Source organism: Chionomys nivalis, chromosome 8 (assembly GCF_950005125.1).
Source record: "Chionomys nivalis chromosome 8, mChiNiv1.1, whole genome shotgun sequence".
Classification (NCBI taxonomy): Eukaryota; Metazoa; Chordata; class Mammalia; order Rodentia; family Cricetidae; genus Chionomys; species Chionomys nivalis.
This window is the reverse complement of record NC_080093.1, coordinates 4,728,696-4,754,287: the sequence shown is the minus strand read 5'-3', so window position 1 is coordinate 4,754,287 and position 25,592 is coordinate 4,728,696. Positions and strand designations below refer to the sequence as shown.

At 46.3% G+C, this 25,592-nt stretch overlaps 1 protein-coding gene across 1 annotated transcript in view; it reads left to right on the top strand.

The window, feature by feature from the left end:
- Window positions 1–4,067, top strand: part of Casp7 (caspase 7) — a 35,065-nt gene extending 30,998 nt beyond the window's left edge. Inside the window, exon 7 of the mRNA XM_057778264.1 lies at window positions 2,434–4,067. Within this exon, the coding sequence (XP_057634247.1) occupies window positions 2,434–2,684 (251 nt within the window). The 3' untranslated portion in view covers window positions 2,685–4,067. The remainder of the gene's footprint in view (window positions 1–2,433) is intronic.
- The last annotated feature ends 21,525 nt before the right edge of the window (window positions 4,068–25,592 follow it).

The window sequence follows — 25,592 nt, the reverse complement described above, 5'->3', positions numbered from 1 at the left end:
CAGATGGCTATCTTGGAGCCCCTAGAGGTCAAAGGTCAAGCTCAAGCCCAGGGAGATGATAGTGCATCCTTACCAGGCCACTGTGTTGAATGAGACCCTGTCTCCATACGAATGCAGTTGTGACTACACCACCCGGCTCCTGGCTGGGACTGGCAGCTGCCAGTGTGTTCAGGGCAGTCAAGCATTCTAAGGACAGTTTGCACTGCAGCTTGCTACTGTGTGCCCACTTGGTGACTGAGCCTTACGCCCTCATGTAGTGGGAGCTGTGGGCTGTGTTCCTGCCGCCCCAGTTCCTGCTCGCCTGGCTAGCTTATGCCCCGAAATAACAATACACAAACTGTATTCTTTTAAACACTGCTTGGCCCATTATATCTAGCCTCTTCTTGGCTAACTCTCGCACCTGGACTAGCCCATTTCTAATAATGTGTGTAGCACCCCAAGGTGCGCTTACCGGGAAGATTCTAGCCTACGTCCATCCTGGGTCAGAGCTTCATCGCATCTGCCCCAGAGAGGAGAGCTATCGAGTCTGAGTTCACTTCCTCTTCTTCCCAGCATTCTGTTCTGTTTACTCCACCCACCTATGTTCTAACCTATGAGGGCCAAGCAGTTTCTTTATTTTTTAACCAATGGCCTTCCTCCATCACCCTCACTAGGTGATAAGGATGATAGTGATGCTGACCCAGGTTTCAGGTGACGGGATATGGACCAGTTGTCAGGATGACGCGTCAACACAACTCATCGTGTGAACTGAATACAGCTTTGTGTTGGCTCTTGCTGTCAGTGAGAGGCATGCACTCCTCCCTCTTCCTGGGTGAAGGGCCCACAGTCCGGTAGCCTCGCGGTTTAGACTGAGACACTAGACAGCATGGTGGACACTGTTTAAGAACCCAAACAAAGACATGCCTCTCACCAGAATGTCCATCCCAAGATGATGGCTGAAACGCCATGTTTATTGCTCTAATTTCTAGTTCTCATTCTTCATGGTGACCTGGTGAGGCGGGGTGGTGACTGACTCTCTAGGCCTGTGTCCTCTGACCTCTGTCCTTTAGGGGTTCCCAGGTAGCCATCTGGACATGCAGGTGGGAGTTCTCCCCAGCCACACTAAAGTGCTGTGGGAAACTTGATCTTCCAACTTCCTCACCAGCTTTCCTGTCTGCTAGAAGCAGTTTTAGATTCCCCTAGAGCCAAGATGGCAGGACGTCACAGTAGGAGGGAGCCATGGACAGGGATAAGAGTCCGGTGAACCTCTGCATTGTTCAGGTGACTATCTTCTGTTGTGACATCCTGGCTTCCTGAGGATCTGCTCCTCTGTGTCAGGTGTTCCCGTCTCAGCACCTGGGTCTCCTAGGGTGTTCCTTTTAGGACGTTTGGGACCAGGCCCAGGAAAACCCAGAGAGTCAGATTTCTTTTCCAGAGACTTTGTGTGGTCTATGAGAAGCACATTTCTTGCCTGACAATGCCTACCATCCCAGATCAGGAACCTCCCTGTCCCTGCCCCTAAAGTAGCCAGCAATACTTGCCTCTGCATTTTCTTCAACAGGATTTACCCAGAAACAGAAGTTTCTGTCCTGCCTAGTCTTGCAGCCGTTCAGTCCCAAAGAAAAACACAGAGGCTAGTATTAATTATAAACTGTTTGGCCCATTAGCTGAGGATTATTATTAACTAGTTCTTACAACTTAAAGTAACCCATAATTCTTATTTATGTTTAACCGCATGACTTGGTACATTTTCTCAGTAAAGCATTCTCATTTTGCTTCCTCTGCATCTGGTTTGTGACCGCATCTCTGCCTTCCTCTTCCCAGAATTCTCCTCGTCTGATTGCTCTGCCTTTACTTCCTGCCTGGCTACTGGCCAATCACTGTTTTATTAAACCAATATGAGTGACAAATCTTTACAGTATACAAGAGCATTCTCCCACAGCATCTACCCTTCAATCTGTGTCTCCCAACAGTGAACACACACCTCAAAAGTCTCTGCAGCTCTTATAACTCTGTTCCTGGGCTTGGGCTAGAAGCTTACACTCTTCCAAGAGGGTGGTGCGGTGTTGCAAAGCTGTGAGACATCCTTCACTTTCCCTGGAGTCTCTCCACATAGCTCACTCTTGGGTGTCTCAGGTATTTCAGACACAGGAAATCCTCTGGCAATATCTGCCATCACTGGTCTTTAGTAACATGGTCTGTGATTAGTTTCCATGCTGGGATATCCAAAGCATGTTGAGCCTCTTTGTGTAGTACTTCACACCCAAGATGTTTGCTCTCCACACAGCATGTGCATTGGTAACTTTGCTGCAGGAGAGAGGGAGATGGTCTCCAAACACCTAGGTCCCATTGTGCTGAGAGTCCATTCTTCCCAGTAGGTGGCACAACTATCAGGGTTGACTAATGGATCCTCTCTCTCTCCCTCTATCTTTTCCTCTCCCTCTCTGGCTGAAGGCTATTACTCATGGAGGAACCCGGGAAAAGGCTCCTGGTTTGTTCAGGCCCTCTGCTCCATCCTGAACGAGCATGGCAAAAAGCTGGAGATCATGCAGATACTGACCAGGGTGAATGACATGGTGGCCAGGCACTTCGAGTCCCAGAGTGATGATCCCCGCTTCAACGAGAAGAAGCAGATCCCCTGTATGGTCTCCATGCTCACCAAAGAACTCTTCTTCAGCCGGCCATTGAGCATCCCTTCCAGCTGAGGACCTGCCGTCACTCACTAATGAGTCCAGTTGCAATTTTCTAATCATTTTGATGCTCTCGAATGTTCAGAAATATTAAAGAGATTTAATTTCAGGAGAGTATGTTGATTCAGCAGGGAGGAAATTTTCTGGTAATGTCTGATATTCTGGGTTTCTAGACTTTTTTGTTTAATAATTTTGTTCATTGGATAGCTTTGTACTTTCCTTTTAAGTTTAATTTCTTGTCCATATTTCTTTTACCTGGTCATCACATTGAGTGATGAAATGCTATGAAAATGACCTCTAGAGAAAACTTGTTGGTGGTGGCATTAATGGAAAGCCAAAGTCTTAGTAGAGCTTGGCCAAGAAAATTCCAGTTCTTGACAAACAAATACAGCTATGATATTCATCGACCTCTCCTGGAAAATGTGGCTGTTGTGTAGATTTGGCTAGGACAGATTCTTATGCAGACCTTCCCAGGGAAGTGAGAAAATAGTTCATATTCTAGGATGCAGGACTCAATCCAGAAAACCAGCCATTCTAGGTGTTTCAATGGAGAAGCGTCAATGGGGGCATTCACTTAAGAGGGTGATTTAGAAAAAGAGCCAAGCAGTAACAATCTGCCTCGTGTGTGACTGTGAGGCCCCCAGAGGAGTCTGGTTCCCTGGTCACCAGTAAGAACTAGGTTAGCACTGCCTCCTAGGAGCCAGGACCGTGGAGGGTTGTGGTACACGGAGCCCCGCCAAGGACAAAACCACTGTCTGAGATAGAAACCGAGCCAGAGCTGAGTCCGACGCTGAGACAGCCCCAGGCCTCCCCAGGCTTGTCCTCCTGTCCTCACCAGAGCCTCACCATTCCAAGGTACCTGCAAGCAACTAGTGAGGCCCCCGGGGACCGAGGTCCCTGAGATGCAGAACAGGGCAAGGGCTATTGAGCCGGGGAGTGGGTGTGACCGTGGCCCATATGTGAGCTTAGCTAATCAGTCCCCCTGTATGCAGAGCAGTTTATCTGTTCATCGCTCGCCAGACCATCCACACAGGTGCTGAAGAACAATCTGTTTCTACTGCATGTGCAAAATAATGTTTTTGTATTTCAGATGCATCTGGGATTCTTTCAAATAGTCCAAGGTGTTTTTTTTTTTTTTTAGAATAATTTTTTGTTGCCTCTGATTCTACGAATGAAGCTTAGGGCAAAGTTCTTGGCGCTTTGTTTTCAAGGCGCTGTTTTCTTTAGAATTTGTCCGTTATACATTTCTGTTTTTTTCCATCTAATAAGTGTTAACAAATGTTCCTATTTATTAATTAAAATGTGGTTTAGTAACTCCTAACTGGCCCTGGCTGCTTTCTTCTTGAAGTTATTTTGGGCAGAGAAATTAGGGAAAATTAAAAAGAAGAAGAAGAGGAGGAGGAGAAAGAAGAGGAGGAAGAGGGAGGAGGAGGAGGAGGAGGAGGAGGAAGAAGAAGAAGAAGAAGAAGAAGAAGAAGAAGAAGAAGAAGAAGAAGAAGAAGAAGAAGAAGAAGAAGAAGAAGAAGAAACGTAGTAGTAAGGAGGAAATGGAGAAGTGTGTAATCATCTAGAAGTCAAATAGTTTCATAAAAGGGCTAATTAACCTGTAAATCCGTTTGGGATGGACTACCTCCTATTAATTTGGGGTTGGGGGGAATCAGTGTTGTAAAAGTAGTCTTACCACAAAGTAAATTGTTTAAGATCAACTTGTGGAACTTGTCCCTGGTCCCTGCCATCAAAACTATACCAGATAGTCACAGTTAGAGACTATGACCCTCCAGCTACCAGAGTCCACAGATTGTTGTAAGCAAAGTGGGCTAGTGTAGAGATAAAGGCGTCCAAGTGTGTGGACTGTCCATATCGGCCTAGCTGTTGGTTTTATAAGTTCTGCCAAAGGGGAAGAAATTATCCCAAGGGCTAAGCTTTGTTTATTTATTCATTTTAATAAAGTAAAGCCTTTGCAAATTATTGACAACCAGGTTCATTTCTAAAGTGAACTTATACATGTGCAGTTGTGTTCATAAGTGAGCTAAATCAAATGGTGAGAAATGGGGCCAGTGCTCTCTCAAGTGGAGACACTCGCAGATCCCCGTGTTTCATTAGGCACCACAAACACCAAGCTCACTTCTCTTGCACATTATTCAGTATCTAGTTCATTCTCCACAGGCACACAAGTGATGTTTAATCAGTTACCACTTTGGACTTCAATGTCCATCCTTGTCCGCTGCTAGTGTGGACCTTCTCCTTTTCATTGCAGAAGCATCTCTTGGTTCTCAGAGGCAGCTAGAGATAGTTTGTTTTAACTTTCCAAATGCTGTGGTTTGAATGAAAGACGATTCCAGAGATTCATGTAGTTTTCAGCACCTGGTGCCCAGTTGGTGGTGCTGGTAGGGGAAGGCGGGGAACCTATAGCAGACAGACCTTTCCTAAAAGAAGTATGCTTCAGGGAGCCAGCTTTGGGGGTTTATAGCATTGCCCCACACAAACCAGAAGGTAAAATGAACCCTTCCTTCCTGAGTTGCTTTTGGTCATGATATTTTTTATCATAGCAAGAGAAGAGTGACCCCTGCTTATGTAGGTTACAAACAGTGGGTACTGCAGGTTGAGTGTGTAGTATCTAAAATATTCCAAAATGGTTTCGTGTACTCAAAAAGTCTTAGATTTGAGATCGCTGGGATTAAGGATCCCTAGCTAGTAAAATCTATCTAAATAATCCCAAACCTAAAATTCTAAAATCTGAAATACTTCCGATTCCAGGCATTTAGCTCAGGGATCTGCAACCTGTACTTTCAACTCCTTAAACCCTGTTAAGAAAGCACCCTCGTTCTTGGGTACTCACAGAGACAGTTTGCTTATCAAGATGCGATATCGTCTCCCACCTGGGCCCGAGTTCATTCATAACTCTATGGCTGCACTTTTTTTTTGTTAGTGTGGGAGTTGTGCACATGCCATGGTGTTCAAGTGGCAGCCAGGGGATTGCTCTGTGGTGTCCGTTCTCTCCTTCCACCTTTATCTGGGTTCCAAGGATCAAACTCCAGAAGCCAGGCTTTTCCAGCAAGCATCTTTACCTGCTGGGAGCAGTCCTTCCCAGTTGTCATTGGTCTGGAGAACCCAGGCTTTCCTTGCAGGAGTGCCCTGTGTCTTCATCACTTGAGTTTGCCGTGTGCGGTGTTAGGAGGGAGGCGGTGTTCTGAGTGGCATCTGTGGGCACCATGCACACAGAACTGGATTTCTGCCTGTTCTTCCTCAGGGTGCCATCAGCCTATTTAAGCAGTTGGCTATTTATACATTCACAGATTGTCCTCAGCTCTATTCCTGAGCACATTTCTGTAAATCATCATAAGCCCGTTATGTTTATGAATTGCTTAAAACAGATTTCAAGATAAAGTAGTGGGATTTGTGCATGTGCCATTTAAAACCATAGGCAGATGAACTCCTCTCTGTGAGAAAGCCTGTGGCATCTCCTGGAAGGTCACAGGCTCTGACTGACCTTCAGTCTCTTGCAGCTCATTGCCTGCCGTATTTCTTTGGCAGGCTTGCCCATGACCAAGCGTTGCCTGCTGGTATCCTGGGTGCACACCGCTCCCTCCAATTCTTCCTCTTTGGGACCTTTCCCAAAATGCAGTGGGCTAGGCGAGCAGCTGGGCTGGGCGGGCAGCTGTGCTGGATGGGCAGCTGTGGTGGGAGGGCAGCTGTGGTAGGCGGGCAGCTGTGCAAGGTGAGCAGCTGTGGTGGGCGGGCAGCTGTGCAAGGTGAGCAGCTGTGCAAGGTGAGCAGCTGTGCAAGGTGAGCAGCTGTGCAAGGTGAGCAGCTGTGCAAGGTGAGCAGCTGTGGTAGCCATCAGTTTGCAGCAGCAGCTCATCTTGGTACCCACAGTTGTAAGTGTAGTGGCATTTCACCTGTATTTTCATAAATAAAACTTGCCTGAGGATCAGAAAAGTAAAACAGCCACACTGGTCAGCCTTACAGACAAGCCAGTGGTGACACACACCTTTAATCCCAGTAGTCAGACTAGTTTCCATAGAAACCAGGCAGTAGTGGTGCGCACCCTTAATCCCACTTAGAGAGGAATAAGACAGGAGGAGACAGCTCTCGGTCAGTCTCATTCTTGGAGGCAGGATCACCATAAGAGCCAGTGACTGGCTGTTTTGCTTTTCTGACCTTCAGGTTGAACCCCAATTTCTCTCTCTGAGTTTTTATTAATCGTGCTTCATGTAAGTATCCATGGGAGAACTAGTTCCAGGATAACCCCCAGGGTACCAAAATCCGTGAATGCCCACATTTCATCAGATGACATTGTATTTGCACACAAATCTGTGCATATCCCCTGTATATTTTTATTTTTCTGTATTTGTATATTATGTGCTTGTCTGTGGATGTGTAGGTGCCCATGTGTGGGTATGACACTGTGAAGTGCTGGAGACCAGCTTCTCAACAAGTATACCACTTACCAAGGTAGGGGTATGGGGATTAGAAAAATGAGTAGAGAGAACAAAGATGCAAGTGAAAATAATAAAACAGAAACAGGATAGTACCGGGAGGGAGCTCCAGTGAATACTAAAATTGCCCATGGTTAATTTTCCATATACTTTCATACCCCAAATACAACAGGGAAGAAGGCAAAACCTGCTTTAACTTGATAAAAAGGACAACTAAAACAGTTACTTGCTTCAGTATTTTGAGACATCAAGCCATTAATTCGTGAGAAAAACATTCTGTTGTTTAGGCGGTGAACCCACCCTAGACCAAGTATCCTGAGGACAGCCACTTCCTAGGTCATACCTCCTATTTCAAAAGAAGGAACAGAAGTGTGCTTGAATTCTCTGATTCTTGGTCCGGGTGGAGAGGATGCATATCTATGGGCCATCTTAATGTCCAAAACACCAAGAAAACACACCCTAGGTCAGGGTGTGTAGCCACAGTTGTTATCAACAACTCTGAGCAACCCCAAACTCCCTGACCTTCAGACAAGGTGGAGCAGGCTCACATTTTTGGACCTTCACAGTGAAGTTTTCCTCTATAACAAGAGGCAGAGTTTCTCAGCTAAACCTGGAGCTTGCTGTGTCAACTAGTAGACTAGCCAGCCTATCAGATGTGTTTGATCTTTGGTCAGTCGGGTATGCAAATGCCGAAGTGGAGAGGACTGACTGAAATAAGCCAGGAGGGCAAAGGGCAGTGGCCCAGAATCTCAGGGATACTTCCAAGGTCACCTCAGACTCCTTCATCAAGAGTCTGTTTTTAGATCCATGTGCTCATCACCTTGAAGGAGCACTTACTTATGTAGGTGTTTTTCTCTACACTGAAATATGGGCCTCCAGCGATATCTTCAGTGTCAGCCTAACTGGATTTGGAATTGTCCTGTAGACTTGAAGGAACAAAGGAGCAACAGTATTCTCTCTTGACTTTCTGAATGCTGATGTGATGTACTGGCCATCCCAGGCCCTGCCTCTATGCCTTCTCTACCTTGATAGACTGTGTACCTTCAAACTGTGAGTCAAAATCAGTCCTTTTGTTTACTTTCCTCTTGCTGTGATAAAACACCCAGGCTAAAGCCCCTTATGGAAGAAAGGTTCATCTGGCTCATAGTCACAGATCCACAGTCAACCACAGAAAGCAGTGAATTGTTGCGTGCCCATACTCAACGGGGGTTTTCCTCACTCTTTATCTAGTAGTCTGCCCACAGTGGGGAAGTCATCCCACCATAATCAACAGAAAGAATGCAACCCCCTAATAGACGTAGCCAATCTCTTCAAGATACCCCGCACTGATATTCCTTTCTCAGTGACTCTACATTGTGTCCGTTGACAGAACCAACCATTATGCTTTCTTCAATTGCTTCTGTTTGGTATGTTACCACAGTGATGAGAAAAGTGACTGATCAACCACCCAAGGTCCCCATATCCAAATACTGCTAGAATGTCAGTTTGGGAATTTGACTTCCAGGATTGGAGCTGAAGTCACACTCAAGCCATAGCACCCTGCCCCCACGGCCTGTATACTATAAGCGTTTCATCTCTTACACCTATCTCCATTCCAAAGCACTTGCTGCATGTTACAGTAGGTTCACCTGGACGCTCTCGGCGTGTCTGCAGATGTGATCTGCAGACTTCGAGATGTCTTCCTAAATAGAAAGGGAGTGTTGTAGCGCATGTCTTCACATGTAGGCAGGAGCTGTTGCGCACTGAAGCCCGGAAGCTTGTTCCTCCATGCCCACCTCCCATCCTGCCCTTGCGACCTACGCCAGAGATGTATTCTCTCTCCTTGCTCGCGTGCCCTTGGGTCACAGATCACTTTCCTGATAGACCTCAGGAGCTTGACATCAGATATTAAGTCATTCTTTTGGATTTGTAAATCATAAACACAGACACACTAAAGACATACTTGGAGATTCCCAGCCAACACCTCACATTGATGTGGACAGGGAAACTCTGTTAGCTTGTAGATTCATGCGTGAAGAGCCCTCAACATCTGAAAATCCAGTGGTCCAATGAGATGAGCTGCCTTTGGCATTAGCTTTAGTTTATGTTTTATAAATATGCCACCCTGGTTTTCAGTAAAATCATTAAAGCATTTAAAGCCATACAGTGTTAGTGGAGTATAAATTTGGAAGGGTGGTAGCCTCAGGCACACAAGACTGAGGACTTCTTGAATTTTGGTGGGCTGGCCTGAGCAAATAGCATGAGGCTGATGGGGACACAGGAGAAGGAAGTGTCAGTGACAGGATGGGTTTGGTCTGCTTTTGTTAGTTTTCGCTTTGGTTGTTTAAGACATCTCAGTCAACAAATTGTCACCTTTTTTTAAAGCAAGAAAACATTGAAATGCTTAAAAATTAGACTGAGTTTGATCTAAGATCTGATTCCATCTGAGGCATTTGGTCGCATGATACTCATGTGATCCCTCCGTTTCCTCATCCACCTAGGAAGGTAACATGAAGATGAAAGGAGATGAGAGTGGAGGGCTTAGGGGATGCTTTCATAAAGATCAATAAATAGTAGACATCCAAGATGGCGGTGACATGAAGATGTGATATGGAGGTGATGGTGGTGGCAGGAAATCCTGATGATGTGAGAATCAAGAATAGACCACCCACTTGCACTTCCCGCCCCCAGATCTTTTGTTTGTTCGTGTTTTCTAACCTGTGTTGTCAAACTGAAGTCTTCCAGGATTGCAGGGACTGACCGGTGGAGTGAATTTTTAACCCAACTCATTGCCAAATGTTGTGTTGTTGTGTGCTTCAAATGTGACCAAGAAATAATGCTCACCCCAGAAAAGATAAGCAAGCACCCACTAAACTAACTAGGAAGCTGTGTCTACACAGCTCTAAATACAAATGGAGGCTGCCCCTCTGCCTGGGGCAGAGGCAGGTTGCTAGAAGAAATACTTTCCATTCTAGCTGTCAGCAAAATGGAGGGAATGTGAGGGTGGAGGAGGTTGGGGCTGCAGATAGATGGTTCCTTTAGTGATTCTCAAACTTTGGGGTATCTGAACCTTCATAGAGGACTTCCGAAGCAGTTCCTTAGCCTGCTGTACTCCCACTGCAGTTCTGAAGGTCTGGGATGAAAACCAGGAATCTTTGTTTAACCACTACTGCTAGTGTTTCCGATTCACACTCCGAGGAAGCAGGCTTCCTATGGTTTCTACAGGGCTCCCTTGAACCAGTCTCAGCAAGGCCTAAGTTAAACAGCCAGAAAGGACGATCGAAGCACCCGGAGTATTGGCTGTTTGTGACCTGCCTATCTGTCTATTGGGTTGCAGTTTGAATGTGAAATGCCCACACAGACTCTTGCATTTGGACCCCTGGTCTCCAGCAAGTGGAGCTGCTTCAGAAGGGTGTGCAGCCTTTGGGGCATGCAGTCGAGCTAGCAGCAGGGGAATTAGGAGCTGACCTTTTAGGTAAGATGCTGACTCCAGCTGTGTGTTTTCTGAGGCGTCAAGATGACAGGACCTGCTGTGTGTTCATGCTGCCGTGAAGTCCTCTGCTTTTTCTTCCCTGGTGGATTAAGATCCTGAACATGAGCCGACCAAACCTTTGCTGGCTTCAGTTGCACCTCAGGTGTGCTTATACAGCAATGAGGAAGGTAACTAGCACAGTACCCTCTCCCCACACTAACTGGCAAATGATTCTGGAGATTAATGCACTCAGGGCTGGGGTGCCCTTGCCCACGAATTTTGGGAGTCTACCTAGGAATTTTAAACTCAAGGCAACTTACTGTGGAAGGCTGTGATGTGTAAGAGAGACACAAACCAGCAGCCTTCAACAGGTTACCCCAGGGACACCGGCCTCTCTTGTCTCTGGAATAAATCCCCTTGACAGTTACTGCTAGACAAGAGGGGCCACTCATCTCCACAATGCATACTGACATTTGAGTGTTTTCGTTTTTAATTATGTGTATGTAGTAGTGAAACGTGCATTTAAGAGGGTGTTGGGTCCTCTGGAACTGGAGTTAAAAGCAGAAGACACCCAGCATGGGTACGGGAAACCAAACTTTCCTGCTCTTAACCACTGAACCAGCTCTTCAGCCCCATTACTGATGTTTTTAAAGGAATTTATTTTTTCTGCAATACCTTTCACAATTAATATTAACTAGATTGATGTTAAGTAGGGAAGGGAACAAACGATTCTCAAGCATTTCTTCTGGGGGTATAGAACTTTCTTAGCTGGACTAGTGCAGTGATGAATCCTGCAGATTGCCTTGCTCCCCAGCTACCGTAAGTACTGGCAAGATGGAGCAAACAAATTCTTTTGCTTTGGGGTTGTTGGTTGTGATTTTGGTTGGCATGAGGACGCCAGCCTTCTCCTCAAGCATTCATGAATTTCACAAATGTTTACATAAGGCACAAAGTGCAGCTTATGCCAAAAAAGATATGGGTCACAGAAAACAGCTTCTTGGTACACAGTGATGGCCCGTTACCCAGAATCAACTATAAATTATTTGCCCCTTAGCTTCAGCAAATGTGTTTAAAGAACACTGTGCCTGGGTTAATTTAGAGTTTAACATACTGGCAATGATCGCAATGTCTTTCTTCAAAAGCTTTGTGGTGACACTCTTTTTCATGGCTAAAAATAAAGTTTCCAAGAATATGTATACATCTTAAGGATTGCTGTATTGATAACACATTTAATCTCCTGAGCCACCCACATGGAATGGAGGTCTACTCAGTGGTTGTTCCAAGGCCCAGGAGCTTCTGAAAGCCAAGCTGAGCAAAGCACAAGGCTGGACTAGTGCACTGATGAAACTGTTAGTGTCATCCCCTTTTCTCCTAGTATACAAGCCGAGAAAAGCCATATGGTGTCAGACAACCTCAGCTTCAAATCCCAACTCCACTGCTCCCATATTAGACAACCCATAGGAATCTCAACCATTCCAAACCTGTTCTCCATCTTAGATAGGAATTGTTCTGTTTACTGTTTCTCTCCAAGGGTGAGGTGAGACCAAGCACATAGCACATGCATAGAATACAGGAAGCAGCCAATGTTTTTATGCCTGACACTATGATAACGTGAGACACAGAAAGGGTCTTGGGAAAGGGGGTGAGGGTAAGGGCTACAGATGGGATTTTGATGTACACAAGGTACTTTCTAAGGATAATAATTGTCTATGCACAGGAAAGGAGGGCTCTAGAGGCAAGAGAAGGGCATATATCACTCACCTGAGCTGTGTAAGAGGAGACCACCTCTAGAATTCCCAGAGTGCCTAGAGAAAATGTCATCAATAGTCCACATGGTGTCGCTTTTGTCAAAATCAAATTGTTGTCAAGACAACAATGTGCACATGTCTGGAGGTCCCGTGTGTGTGTTTCTGAAATCAAGAACTGCCACAGAGAACCGGAACCACGACTTTGCATAGAGGACTCACACGTTACACTCCAACCTAGCAACTGCCTGTCCAGCCTCAGATGGATGCCCCTTGCGTTTGGTTCTCCCCACCATGGTTCACTGTTTCGTGATGCTCATGGAGTTCTCTGCATTTCTTTGCATCTCCCTTTGTTTCCCATAGTCTCCTGTGGATGCATAATTTCATTGCAAGATTTGTTTTTGTTTCCAAAACAGCTTCATTGTCTTTGGAGAAGCTCTTTCTGTTAGGGCAGCACCAAATACATCTGAATTTTTGATGTGGGATGTCCTTCTGTATATATGTTGCTATTACTGGTTAATGAATAAAGCTGCTTTGGCCTATGGAAGGGCAGAATATGGCCAGGCTGGAAGAGCTATAGAGAGAAAGTAGGTGGAGTCAGGGAGATGCCATGTAGCTGCTGAAGGAGACAGACACCTGAACTTTACTGGTAGGCCACAGCCTCGTGGTAATACATAGATGAATAGAAATGGGTTAATTTAAGATGTAAGAGCTAGCTAGGAATATGCCTAAGCTATTGGCCAAACAGTGTTGTAATGAATATAGTTTCTGTGTGATTATTTGGAACTGGGCAGCCAGAAAACCAATACACAGCCTCCATTTACAAATTGTAGATACAATTTTATTTTGGTGTAAGTACTCACCAAATATTGGATGGACCGTTCCATGTCCCTCCTACTTTGGTGTGGTTTTTTTAAATTACTTTTGTTACTGTTTTGTTTCTGTATTTGTTTAGCTAAAGCTGGCAGCCCTGGAGCTAATGCTGCAGAACGCTGTTCTAGCATTGCTGTCTCACGAGTCTGTTGGGAGAAGCCAGGGAAATAACTTGCAGGGAAAAAAAAAGTTTTTCAGACTCCATAAACATATACAATCATTAAGGACCCATTTCTTTTGGTGGGTGTTTTTGAAAAAAATACTGACTCATCTCAAGCAAAAGATGTTGGAGGAAGACCTGTTTGTTGGTTCCCGGCCTCCTGAAATAATCACACAGAAACTGCATTAATTAAATCACGGCTTGGTCCATTAGCTCTAGCTTCTTATTGGCTAACTCTTACATATTAATTTAACCCATTTCTATTAATCTGTGTATCACCACATGGCTGTGGCTTACCGGCTAATGTTCTGTTTGGCTCTGGCAGGACTCAATGACTTCTCTCTGCCTCTGCCCTTCTTTCTCCCAGCGTTCAGTCCAGTTCTCCCGGCCTAGCTCTGCTCTCCAGCAGTGGCTCCATGACTTCTCTCTCTCTCTCTCTGCCTTTCTTTTTCCCATGCTATAGGCCAAGCCAGTTTCTTTATTCATTAACCAATAAAAGCAACACATAGACAGAAGGACCTCCCACAACAAAAGGACAAATCCTTGTGGAGCTCCAGAGATGGATGAGCCTGTTTAGGTAGACTTCTATAGACCATAAGGAGAGGGACCAAATATGACGGTTTTCCTCCACGGACACCTTAGCAACACTAGAGCCTCTGTGGTATTGATCACTTCATCCCAGAGTGAGGCTGGGCTCAGGAGTCTGTGTTCAATCCCTGCAGGGTGAATTGACTAGGTAGAAAACTGAAACCTAAGGAGGGTCTCACCCTCTAGGGAGTTTGGATAAATGGAGATAGGAAAAGAAAGGGGGTAGAGGAAATTTGTTAAAGTGAACATCTTCAATCGGCTTTTTTGTTTGTTTGTTTGTTTGTTTGTTTATAAGAAATCACAGCTCCTGCACCTAAGGCTCAGGGAACATCGGGAAGAGAAGTCAGGAGCATCCTGAGAGCCAGAGGAGCAGGATGTCTTCTGGGACTGAGTCTCCTAGAAATGTCAGGGAGGCTACACCTGTGGAGTGTCACCAGCCTGGCTGCCTGAACAAGAATGAAGCCAGTAGACAGCTAACATGGAAAGGATAAATCTTGTGGGGCCTCCACCCTAGACAAAGAACGACAGACAACTAAGGGAAGGTGAGAGGAGGGGGAATGCAGGGGAACTTTCCTAGGGGTCAGCCCTGAAATCACAAACAAACACAGACTGTAAGCGACAGTTGAAGGAATGGGCACATGGATTTGCCCATTGAGGCTATGGATTTGATCTAAAACAGGAAGTGTGTGGGAGAAGCTAGAAGACAAAAGGGAAAGGGAGAAACGATGTCATTATATTCTAATTTTATAAAAATATAAACCTAGGTGTGATGGTCACAACCAGCAAGAAGCCACTCCTCTGGGCATAGCCACAAGGGGTTTTCCAGACTAGATTAATCAAGGTGGACAGACAATGCCCTTAATGTGAGCAGCGCCATTCCACACCCGGTCAGTCGGAGAAGCTAACTGCCTAAGCAATGGCTGGACACAATAGAGCCAGATGCCTTATGCTCCTGCCCCCACCCCCATCCTTCCCCAATGATAGCCTACACCCACCCCATCCTTCCCCCATAACAGACTGCCCCACCCCTTCCTTCCCCCATAACAGACTGCCCCACTCCCATCCTTCCCCCAATGATAGACAGCCCCCACCCCCATCCTTCCCCCAATAACAGAGTGCCCCACCCCCATCCTTCCCCCAATGATAGACAGCCCCCACCCCCATCCTTCCCCCAATAACAGAGTGCCTCCCACTTCCCCCAATGGCAGACTGCCCCACCCCATCCTTCCCCCAGTGACAGACTGCCCCACCCCTTCCTTCCCCCATAACAGACCGCCCCACCCCCACACTGTGACCCAGAGTTACCCTAAGTTGTTTTCCTCGGGTGTTTTGTCAGTCCTATGAGGGGAAACCTAGCACAAAGCAGCCTGGCCACTCTAAAAACAGACCTGGGTATGGATGACAGGTGATGGATTAGCACAAGGTAAGGAATGCGGGCACCGTGGGCCATGTCCCTGCAGCCAGGCAGCCAATGGGAGCAAAGTTCACTCTCATTTGAGGGTACAGAGAAAACCAGTTTGTGACTGAACATTGTTGTGTTGGAGGGGTTTACTTTCAACAAATCACAGTCGGCTCTTAAGTTCTCTCCTGGCTTGACAAGGCTTGTGGGGGGCTGAAGGCCAATTTCTCTTTCAGGAGATGTGGGTGGGGACATGAAAACTTACCCAGCTGTCCTCTCAGTGGAACCACAGCTCTGTGAGGGCTCGCCACTGGTCCTTAGCTATCGATGGCACTTGAAATGACCGTATTTAGAGTGACCTGTCTGTACATTTGATCAAGTGTTCCTTCAACTGTGTGTAAAGTGCCCTTCCATTATTGGGGATACAGCAGAAAATACAACAGTCTTACTCCTGGAAGAACTCGTGTTTTGGTCGAGAGCACTGATAGTTAACACAATTCTGTGTACCAGGAAGTATTAAGTAGCAAGATCAATAAGATATGGAGTCCATAAACAACTAAGTGGGAGGTTGGGCAAGAATGACTGGGAAAGTCTTCTCTGGGGTGATTAACATCTAGTGGGGGGGTGGAGAAGGGAGGCAGAGCAGAGACCTCGTGGCCCCTCCCACCAGGCCTATGTGAGAAACAGCGAGAAAACCAGGGTTCCAGGAATAATGGTGAAAGGGATGTTGACGGACTGCTGGCCTTTCCGCCATGTGAGCACGCTGGGTGCCACTGGGATGAATGAGAAACCCTTAGAGAGGCCTGAGTGGGGGGGGGGGTCTATCTGGTGTGGTGCTACAGAAGACTATCAGGCAAACATCAAGGGGCTAAAATGTTGAGGCAGAAATCCTGGTGGGAGGCTGCTGGGGGGATGAATGGCTTGGATGAGGATGGAGTGGATCAGAGCGGAGCGCCTACGGGAGGGGCAGTCATCACTCAGATTGGTGCTTTTGTCTCTCTTCCTCCTTCATATTGGAGTATGACTGATGTATAAAGCCTTGCAGAGTTAATGTGCTCAACACAGTGAGTGTGGGTGTGTAACCATAAGACCATCATCACCATGGAGAGTCATGGGTTGTCTGTAAAGTCCATCCCACAGAAGAGTTCTCCTAGGTATGTGGCTACACAGGTAGGTGGAATGGTTCCTGCTGCCTCTATCGTGTCTGTGGGAAATAAGGGTGCACAGAGTAAAAATCAGTATTTCTGCAGGTTGCAAAAGTTTGAGGTACTCAGTAGTTTCTGTGGTAGGTTCTTCCATTAACCCATTTTGCATCCACTCCCCCCATAACAGAGTCCGACTGAACTGCCAAACTTAGTGAGTTAAAATGACACAGATGTGCTCTCGGTTATGAACGTCAGATGTATAAAACCAAGTCATCTGCAGGGTGGGTTCCAACAGAGTCCAAAGAAGAATCTATGTCCCTTTCCATATTCTACAGGATGCTCACATTTCCTGGCTGCTAGCCACTCAGTCTTCAGTCTCCAGCAACGGCTTCTTTACCCATGTCTGTAATGTCTAGCTGAGTCAGTCTGGCCCCTCCTCCCATCTCTAGACCCTCAGTTTATGTTTTTTAATTCACTTTTGGCCATATACAGTATCATATTCCTGAGTTCTGGAGATTGTTGTGTGGAACCATTATTTAGCCTATTATAAATTTTGTCTTTTTCATCCTTGAAACTTTGGTTGAGTGTAGAATATTAAGCTCCTGTTATACTGATTTTCTTATCCTTAAAACTCTGAGTGCAGGGTACCCATGCGCCCATTAAAACTCCTTTCTGCAGTCGTCCGTGGTGACGAGACAGCCAGTCGTATCAGTCAGTGCTCCTTGACCACTGGTTTTGCCAGGGAATGCCTATGGCCTCCAAAGCTGAGAAGCTACCTGTGCCAGTGAATCGCTGTCTTCCTGATAGCTGGCAGGAGGCACTGTATAAACACTCAGCTCTCAATTCTGGATGGACTAACTCTAGCACTTGTCTCCCCCAGATCATACCCCCTCCAGATCTCTTCGTGTGACCCTCCAGAACCACTCTGCTATCCCTTGCCCCCACCATGGCTCTCAGCAGGTAGATGATCTTGCCTCTTTTCATCCATGTCGATTGTAGTAGGAGACTGCTCATTTGTTTTCTGGTTGCTCAGACCCGAATAATCACACAGAAACTATATTAATTACAACATTGTTTTGCCAATAGCTTATGCATATTTCTAGCTAACTCTTACATCTTAAATTAACCCATTTCCATTAATCTGTGAATCACCACAAGGACGTGACCTTCCAGTAAATTTCTGGCTGCCATCTGACGCCTTTCTCCTTTGGCAGCTACACTCTATATCTCTGTTTGGATTTCCTGCCTGGCTTTACTCTACTGAGCCATCGGCCGAAACAGCTTCTTTAATAACCAATGATAACCAGACGTGTTTATAGCATACAGAGGGGAATCTCACATCAGCCAGTCAGACTTTCGGCTCAGCACCCTTTCACAAGCAGGTCTTGTAAAATCGCTAGGACCTTCATCTCGCCAAATCCAGGAGATGCATCCCAGTTGGATGACAGAGGACATGGCTGACCTCCCTAAACATTGCTTCTCTCTGATGCCATGTTGCTGGCTCTCTCCTCATCCCTTCTTCGTTGCTGACGTCTCCCCATCCCTTCCCATCCCCACTTCCTCCACTTTGTCTGTTCTGGTCATGGTTTTGGCAGTGATGTTGGCCATCCAAGAGCCTCTGCTGCAGCAGTGTGGTACCTCTTCCATGGCTACAAATCTCCTCACAGTCTGGTAACCCCTCCCTCCTTCTGATTTCACCATGGCCTAGATATGGTAAAGGCTTGCAGCTAGTGGGCCCTGGCATTTCACCATGCCTGACTGGCTCCCTTAACCCAACTGACACCTCTGTAAATACCCCTTAGTAAGTCTTCCCATGTCCACTCCAAGCCGAGGGATCCTGACAGAGACCCTGGTTATTTCCACACAAGTGTATCTCTTTCTCTATTCCCACAGTGCCTGCTATCCAATTCATACCAATAAACGTTGAAATTAAATATTCCCCTTTTAATATAATCAACTGAAATAGGAGATTGTGATGGCTAATTTCGGTTGTCAACCTGACATACTTGGGAGGAGGGACCCTCAATGGAGAAACTGCCTCTATCAGACTGGCCTGTGGGCATCTTCCTTGTTCCATTGATGGAGGAGGGACCAGCCCACTATAGGTGGTACCATCCCTAGACAGGTGGGCCTGAGCTATTGTGTATGAGAGGTAGCTTGGCCGCATTTCCCTGTGGCTTCTGCTTCAGATCTCGTTTGACTTCCTGTCTGCACTTCTCTCAATAATTGGTTGTGACCTGTGAGCTGAAATAAACCCTTTCCTTCATGGTGTTTATTGTAGCAACAGAAAGCAGACTAGAGCAGAGCTTGAAAGAGATTAAAACATTGAAGAAAAAAACACATTTCCCAATACAAACGGACAATAACAAAAGCACAATACCAATTGGAGTATAATCTTATTATATGGGGCTTATCTGATTCCTTGAATTTATGATTCATATAAATTCATCTACAGCCTACTTTCTATTCTATGGTTCAGGAAATGGATGGCCAGTCAGTTCTATTATGTTTGAAGTTGAAAATTGGGCCACTCACACCACAAGCAGGAGGAAAGCCCCATCATTGACTCACAGAGACCAGAAGTCATTTTACATCCTGGACAATATAATGGGCAGTGGAAGGTAAGTTTCTGTGTGGTGACCACTGCTCCTGAGGCCCTCCTCCTCTCTCCCTTCATCTTCTGTACTGAGAACTGCAGCCCCTTTCCGTGTCCAGCAAGACCTCACAGCTCATGGACAGCCACAATGACAGGATTAACATTTAGGACAGGAAAAGGAAAGGGAGTAAAAGGAGGAAGCCGCCTAGCATCCCTCCTCCCTTCTCCCTCCTCTCTCCTGACTTTCCTCCTCCCTCTTATCCTACCTCCTAGCATCCCTCCTCCCTCTTAGCATCCCTCCTCCCTCCTATCCTGTCTCCTAGCATCCCTCCTCCCTCTTAGCATCCCTCCTCCCTCCTATCCTGTCTCCTAGCATCCCTTCTCCCTCTTAGCCTCCCTCCTCCCTCTTATTTTGTCTCCAAACCTCCCTCCTCCCTCCTAGCTTCACTGCCATACTGTCTCCTGAGTCTGGAATCTTTGATTCGCCCTTTATTGTCTATCTCCATCCTCACTGCTATGTGGACCCAAATGTCATTTTGAAATAAAGATAAACATGACTTCAGCACTATATGGATCTAAAAGTCCTCTTTGGTGTCTGTGTCTTTGCTTTTACCAACGAATCCAATATAAAAATGTGTGTTTGTGTGTGTGTGTGTGTGTGTGTGTTTAAGGGGGAGGAAATTGTTGCCTTTATTATGTTTTTCTGTTTCTAAAACCTTTATAGGCCACAGCCAAGGCTCTGTTCACAACCATATTATAGAACAAACAAGAAAAAAAAAACCCTCTTTTTAGAAATTTCAAAAGGATGTTGTTCCATTATCTGGATACCCACATGGAAGATGAAACACCTTAGTCCTCAGTTCCTTGATCTCGTTGTCACTGATCTCTGTACTGCTCAGTTCAATTGCCTGAGTCCTGCAGCTGCTCTACTTTGGGGGCACAAGTGAGTCCAGGGCCTTGCACACAGTCTACCACCCTGCTGGGCATGTCACTCTATTTTTAAGATTACTCAAACTTGTTCTTTCTATGAACCAACCTTCTTCCAGCCAGCTTGGACCATCAGTTTCTGACCTCACCAGGACTCCCACTCCAAGGAGCCCATTCTCGTTTCCTTTATCCATGTGTCTCTTTACGTCTTCCCTCTTTATACCCCTTTGATTCCATGGGTCATCATCTGAGCACTCACTTGTCAGTACACCTAACTCCTCGGTTCTTTTGTGGTTCCTCCCTAGCAGACGCTAGCCCAGAATGGAAGCACCTACCCACCCACCCTCCATGAATTTCCCATATCTGCTCCAGAACCAAAGATTGTCACACATAAGACAAATCTGTGTCTTGCCACTTACCATTGTGAACCTCAATGGACCTACAGTGCTTCTAGCATTGGAAAAGGCAGAGGCAGGACATCTCTGAAGGATCCCTGAGGGTTCTGAAACGTGAATAGAGAAATAAATAGGATGGAACCAAGGAAACTGACCAGTGTAGATTAGATCCGGATGAGAGCAACCTAGAAGCCAAGTAAAAAGGACTTCAGCGAGGGTGGCCACTGCCATTGCCTTTTTGAGCAAAGTCTGTCATTCAGGCTGCTATGTGTGACCAGCCAGGGGAAGGCCAGTGCCAGGGGCTGCTGCTCACTCACTCCATCCCTTCAGCTGTCTTCTCGTGCAAAGCCCAGCCTAGCTCATCAGCTTTTGCAGGAGGAAAGGAAACGGCAGTTTTAGTTAGAAGAGGCCAGTCAGCATAGCTGACATGCTGAAGGAATGAGGAAGATGGGCAATCTTGAGGCTGCAGAGAGGGTGAAGAGACGATTGGTTTATCATGAGGTGGTGGGAAGAACAGCAAAGCTAGGGAGGTGCAGCTGAAAAACAGAGGCTAAAAGTTTTTAAGGGTCACACCGAGGTAGGCCATTTCAAGGTGACCTTGGAGGGAGGAAGGAACAGAGAGGTGGATGCTGTCAGTGTGGCACTAGCTCCTTGGTCTCCCTGGCCCAAAGATGACTTCTTCAAAGATGTTCATCTTTTCAGGGTCTGTGTATCCATAACACAGTCACTGCCGTACAGCAGGTACACCACCATGAGCAGACTGTGAGAGACACTACAGCTCTCTGTGGGGAGATCGGTGAGCAGAAACACAGTGTTTATCTCAGTGGATCCTACAGCTCTTTGTGGGGAGATCGGTGAGCAGAAACACAGTGTTTATCTCACTGAATCACACAGTCTTGTGGAGGATGAGACAGTCATGGATTAAATGAGCAGACAATGAACACAAAATGAAGAGTAGTGAAATGTGCCCCAAAGTTTACATAGGGCCAGATGGTGTCCTGAGAGGGGGGGGGAGAGGGGAGGGGAAAGGAGAGGAGAAGGGGGAGGAGAGAGGGGGGAAAGGGAGAGAGAGAGAGAGAGAGAGATCCCTGAGAAGCAAGGCACCAGCAAGATCTGGAGGATGAGCAGGAGTTAACCAGGGGAGGAATTTAGGGAGCGTAAGCTAGAGGGCAGAACAGCATGGAAGAAGACCAGGAAGAGCAGCATGCAGAGATCAAGGGATAAGGGACAGGCTTCGCTTCCACAGCCCTTCCCAGAGAGGAGGCCAGGCTGGTGCACAGCTGCCATTCCTGCCTGCCTGGCTGAGCCCTGACTTCATTCCCGTGACAGTGGAAAGAATCATAACCAGTCCAAGCCAAAGAGACTCCATCTCCTCTTGGTTCTGAGACTGGCTGTGAGGTGCCGTGACCAGTCCAATCAAATGCAATGGGAAATCTTCCTGAGGCCTTGTAGGAAAACTGTTCCTCCCTGATGTAGAAAGGATTTAACAGGGATTCTTGTCCCCCATCTCTTCTCTGGGGCTTGGATGCTTTCTTGTGAGAACGTGATAAATATGGCAGACAACCATGTCAGAAACAATCAGAGCCACAAAGCCAGCATTAGAATATCACCAAGTCATCAGACTGGCTCTGGTCTCCTTCACCCAGACATCCTGCATGATGTCTGACAAATAAGAGGCCACTGTGATTTCTACTGCTGCAATAATAATAATAATAGTAGTAATAATAATAATAATAATAATAATAATAGTAGTAGTAGTAATAATAATGATGATCCACATTGCCCATCGGTCTGGTGTTGGAACTCACTAAAATCATAAAAATACTTCAGATTACCAAGTTCTTTGTCTTCACAAAGACAGGGTGATTTGGACATCAGATGGGGCAGGAGATGAATTTCTGCCCTGGTGTCATTTTCTACAAAGCCTGTAGGACACCCTCATTATTACTGTTTTGTGTGTAGAGCCTTTTCTTGCTTCTTTTAATTATTTGTCCCCAAAAAGAGACACAGTAAAGATTGCCTGCAGAGTGACTGATGTCACCACTTCCTGGTGGCATCGACATGGATGTCCTGTCTACACAGACAATGAACTTACACCATGTGGCTGGTCAGCCTGTACACTGATGAGCCCTTGCTTTGAACAAGGACAGAAATGAGATCATGAGGACCATGGAGCTGGCAACCCGTCCAGTTACCCTTGCCGGTCAGCATCAGAGCAAGCTGAGAGTCCAGAGCAACCGGTCCCAATTTAGGTCTCACGGATTACAGAGTACAAAGGAGGACATGCCAGCCACAGGGTCAGCATGGACAAGAGCTTCATTTCTGTCCCTGGGTGTACGTATGCCCTTTAGCAAGCTATTTCATCCCTAAATTACAGTTTCCTCTTTTTTAAATTATGAGGACATCATTTCTACCCTACAAAATTGTTGTGATTGAATGATATTTTAAGTGAGCTAAAAAATCCCCGATAAACACTAGGTGTTGTCATGTAGTGCACACTCCAGCACTGTTTTGGTGAATGAGGAACAGGAAATTGAAGAATGATCTCATGACAGAGGCCTATCATGAAATTAGCAAATTGGTTGTCTGAAATTTTAAAGAAATTGTTTGCTTGCAAAGATATTTGGCTGACAGCCTTGCCCATGTTGATGGTGATGATTAATAAGAAAAAGCATGCTTCTGTCTCATGGCATGTGTAAGGACACCTCACAAGGTTGGTATTTGATGCCAGAAGCAGACATCATTTTCGGTTCATAGGTTGTGTCTAGAGTTTAAGTAGCTTTCTTAGGCACCTGTGGGATATGCTAAGCCTCTTCCCTGAAAAATTGTGTCAGGTTTTTGGAGAATTAGGGACAAAGATTGGAACACGGGATGGAAAGTTTCTGGGCCTGCTGCCTAATTTATTGTGGTGAAGAAGTACAGCTCATAAAGCAATTTCCTCTTTCCCTTTGGTTAGGTCTTGCTTGTATGAGAGACTCTCGGAAACTCTGTGCTTCCCAGTGGAGACCAGAGCAGCTTTTGAGGAACTGCTTAGGGCACTAACTAGCAGCGACTAGACAAAGACCTGCTGTGGAGTCACAGAGGGCGTCCAGGTTCAAGGCTGACTTTCTATCAGGAAATACATTTCAAGAAATGGTTCCTCCTAAAACAAGCAAAGTGAGTTCAGTGCAGCAGGTGCACAAATTGATTGCTTCTGCGTGCCTGGAGCCCAGAAGAGTGGCCAAATAAGGAACCAGCGCGAGCCACACCCTCCATGGGTGCAGAAGTTAAACAACAAAGAACTTTGGCTGGAGGCTGCCCAGCACTGTGTTGGTTTTTAGATCTGAAGTCTTATTTTCTTAGGAAAGAATCTGTGAAGCCAGAATTACCTGTCTCAAAGCTGGGCATGGTTGCACATATTCCTACAGTCCCCATCTCGGAAGGCTTGGATCAGACTCCAGCCTTGACTACCTAGTGAGTTCCAGGCTGGCCTCAGAAACAATGAGACCTTGTCTCAAAAGGGAAAACGAAAGGATTATCCATCCTATTTTTTCCAATGAAGAACAAAGTCTGAAGTCTGAAAGACTACAATGTGAATACGTGCCAAAGTGGGCAGGAACTGATCTACCTCTGTGAGGGTGCCAAAGATCCAAGACTGTACTTTCATCTCTAAAGGTGTAACAAGATAACTCATTCACACTCCACCACCTCTCACTTTCTGAACTATGAATTAAAATACACACAAGCCCCTCAGCTGGCCAATACCTCTGCCCTTGTCAAATGGCAACCGTTTGTGTTAGCTTCTTGCTTGGAAGAGGCCATGTGCTGGCCATCATGCCTAGCCCCTCACTGCATCAATGAAACTGCTCCCTCAAGCATGAACGAGCCAGTCTTCCTGGAGAGCCCTCGAAGGAACAGTTGTGTTAGAGAAGCCAAGCTTTTGTTTCCTCGTTGGGGACAAAGAATTCCTTCCTAAGGAAGATGTGTTTCTGAGATACGGCCGGGTGGGAAGCGGGGAGTTGTTTCGGTGGTAGGCACTGCAGAAGGTCAAGGCTAGGTTGGCATTGAGTCATTGTTACTATGGTCCAAAGTCTTGCAGGAATTTTTCAAATTTGTTTGCTTCCCCCGCCCCCAGATACCTGTAACATCAGGTGCGATTCTGTTCCAAGCCACAAGAAGAACGAAAGGCCAGGACTTCCCCGAGCACCAGCTTCCAGTCCTGCTTGTGACAAAAGTAAGATTTTCCCAAGGCTTGAGAACTTCCTGCTGCTTCTCGTTTCTGACAGAGCCTGTACTTAATCCTCGCCCTCTGGCCAGGCTCAGAGTAAGCCGGAGGAGTTCAGAGCCGGACAGAGAACTGCCCCTGGCCTGGTGAGTACTGCTTGCTGAACTGTGAGTTTAGAGTCTCAAGATCTGGTGATCTGGGAGTTTTTTCACAACTGAGCAACTACAAATTGGAAAACTGGACATTTTCCAGTTGAGCGGTCTTGATATTTTAGGGTTTTTCTTTATAATCTTCTTAGGTGGCAGATCCAGAGGGAAAGGGGACCTCTTGGCATCACACTTATGAAATCCCAATCGACATGACAGTAAATAGGTTGGGGAACAAGTGGGAGATCTTCCTGAAGGAGATCAAAGTGCTAAATTGAAGAGACATGCAGGTGTGGAGCTTGTCTGTGTCGCCCTGGGGAACTAGATGCGCTTCACCTCCCGCTTTCTCTCTCAAAGGGAGGTTTCCATTTGTGAAATACCCCCGTCAGAGCAGGCTAGTTCTGAGACCCTAAATCATAAAATATGCAAATGCGTAGGTACCTTCGGTGCTCAGTGCCCAGGGTGCCACGGCCACTCTTCCTGGCTCCACTTGGAGCTCTGGTGCTGGGCAAGGATTATGCATGGATTCTGTACAAAGTAACAAGATGTTCTTATTATCGTTATTGGGAGGATTTTATCCCTCCCCTTTGCAGACTATAAGTCCTTTAAAAACAATTACGTATTTTGTCAGGAAAAACAAAACTTTTTTTTCCCCAAAGAACAACTTCCAAACATTTTTGAGCTTTAAAATATGTTGCCCACAACTGGCCTTCTCTGCAAAGCTCCAGGATCCAGGCTCTGTGCACCGTTTCTCACTGGGGCAAACGCTACATGCATGGATGGCCGTGTCCCACACCGTGGAGGCCGGAGGAAAGGGCGTGCTGAAAGGGCTTATTCCTAATCACTTCTCCTTGC